Source organism: Ailuropoda melanoleuca, unplaced genomic scaffold (assembly GCF_002007445.2).
Source record: "Ailuropoda melanoleuca isolate Jingjing unplaced genomic scaffold, ASM200744v2 unplaced-scaffold10941, whole genome shotgun sequence".
Lineage (NCBI taxonomy): Eukaryota > Metazoa > Chordata > Mammalia > Carnivora > Ursidae > Ailuropoda > Ailuropoda melanoleuca.
Window position 1 is genome coordinate 34,025 of NW_023179328.1, and position 1,589 is coordinate 35,613.

Consider the following 1,589-nt stretch of genomic DNA (forward strand, 5'->3'; position numbering starts at 1 on the left):
TTTAGTTGTGGAATTTGTTCTGCCAGTCTTCAGGTCGATTTCTGGGGTATTTAGGATGATTTAATAATTATCTAGGTTTATTCATGGGATGGGGCAGGCCTCGGTTCCTCCTACTCCACTGCCATCTTCTTCCCTTCACTGCCGTGTAACTGTCTTATTACAGGTTTCTTCTTTGTGGTTCTTTTATTGTTTTATTGACTAATGCCTATCAGTAGACATTTATTTTGCTATATATGTATCAAGAAATTTGTATATCCATTCATACATACTTGGAAAAAATAAAACTAAGTATATCCATTGGTAGAAATAAGATTGTTATTATAAGCATTTTACTACAGTTAATATAGACGAGGGTTAAAAAACCATAAATATCTCAGATCATTTACTTACTGAGAGGAATGCATTCGGGAGGAGGGAACCAGTCATTCTCTGTACATGTCATTACAGTCTGCTCATTTTGAAGACTGTGACCAGAATTGCATTTAACTGGCACAGATTCACCTTGGAAATATGTTTGTCCTTGCCTTGGATAATCTCCATTTTTCAAATCAGTGAAAATACATCGTCCTAAAAATCATAAAAATGATAACAAAATTTTTTAAAAACCCATAAATTCAGTCAAAATAGTTAATTAAAGCCTATTTGTACAATTTTTAAACTATAATGCTCAAGTATCCAAAAACAACATGTAACTTCAGAAAAACTAAGGCTAATGCCAAATGTGTAAAAAGAAAAAAAATCAATATTCAATATTATCTATCTTCAGTTTTTATAATTAAAATATGTATGGATAATAGAGGTGTTTTTGAAAAGCCTCTATCTTTATCTCTAATGTGATTTTTATGAAGAGTGCCTCATAAAAGAAAAAAACCTCTATTGGTCTCTTTGCTCATAAAATGTATCCCTTGGCCTTATTTAGCCATACAAAGCTTAATTGTACTCACTTGTTTTCCTCCTCTACTATTTGAAATGTTTACACATATACAATTATAAAAAGGTTTACTTACTCTGGCATGGTACTTCTGGTTTCCATCCGTCCTGTGTGCAAGTAATGTAGTGCCAATAATTTCGTGAAGGAGTCACAAAATTGGAATCACAGGAATAGTAATAATATTTCCCTATAGCTACTGGAAAGTATGGTCTATATCTATTTTCATCGTACAAACGTCCATGTTTTATTTCTGGAAATCCACAAGGCTTCTCTTGCAATACAAACAAAAGAAACAAAAGCAGTATAAATAATCTTTTACCTTAATAAAAAATCGTTAGAAATGAATTGTTTCATTGGTGAATTATATCCTCTTATTAACATAATTTCACTCATTGCAACAGGGTTTCTAGGACAAGAAAAGTTATAAAATTCAGATGACAGGGATATGTGATGAAATTATTGCTAATGAAGTTAAAATGTATCTTGTGGGTCACATGATAGATAAATCTGTACGAAGACTCTTGAGTAATAAAAGTGTACAGACCTATTTAACAAAGTCTCCTTGAGTTTGTATATCCTAGCCCTGGTTGATTAAACGAGCATCTTGGTTGGGAGATGAAAGTACTGATTTTATTGCTCAGATCATCTATCTTCTTTT

At 32.0% G+C, this 1,589-nt stretch overlaps 1 protein-coding gene across 1 annotated transcript; it reads right to left on the minus strand.

Moving 5' to 3' along the window:
- Positions 1-367: 367 nt before the first annotated feature.
- Positions 368-1,250, minus strand: LOC109488715 (complement factor H-related protein 3; the record flags this gene model as incomplete). Its single annotated transcript, XM_034650082.1, has 2 exons — positions 368-567; positions 1,008-1,250. Coding segments are annotated over 2 exons (428 nt in total), but the record flags the coding sequence as incomplete, so codon positions are not given.
- Positions 1,251-1,589: the final 339 nt, after the last annotated feature.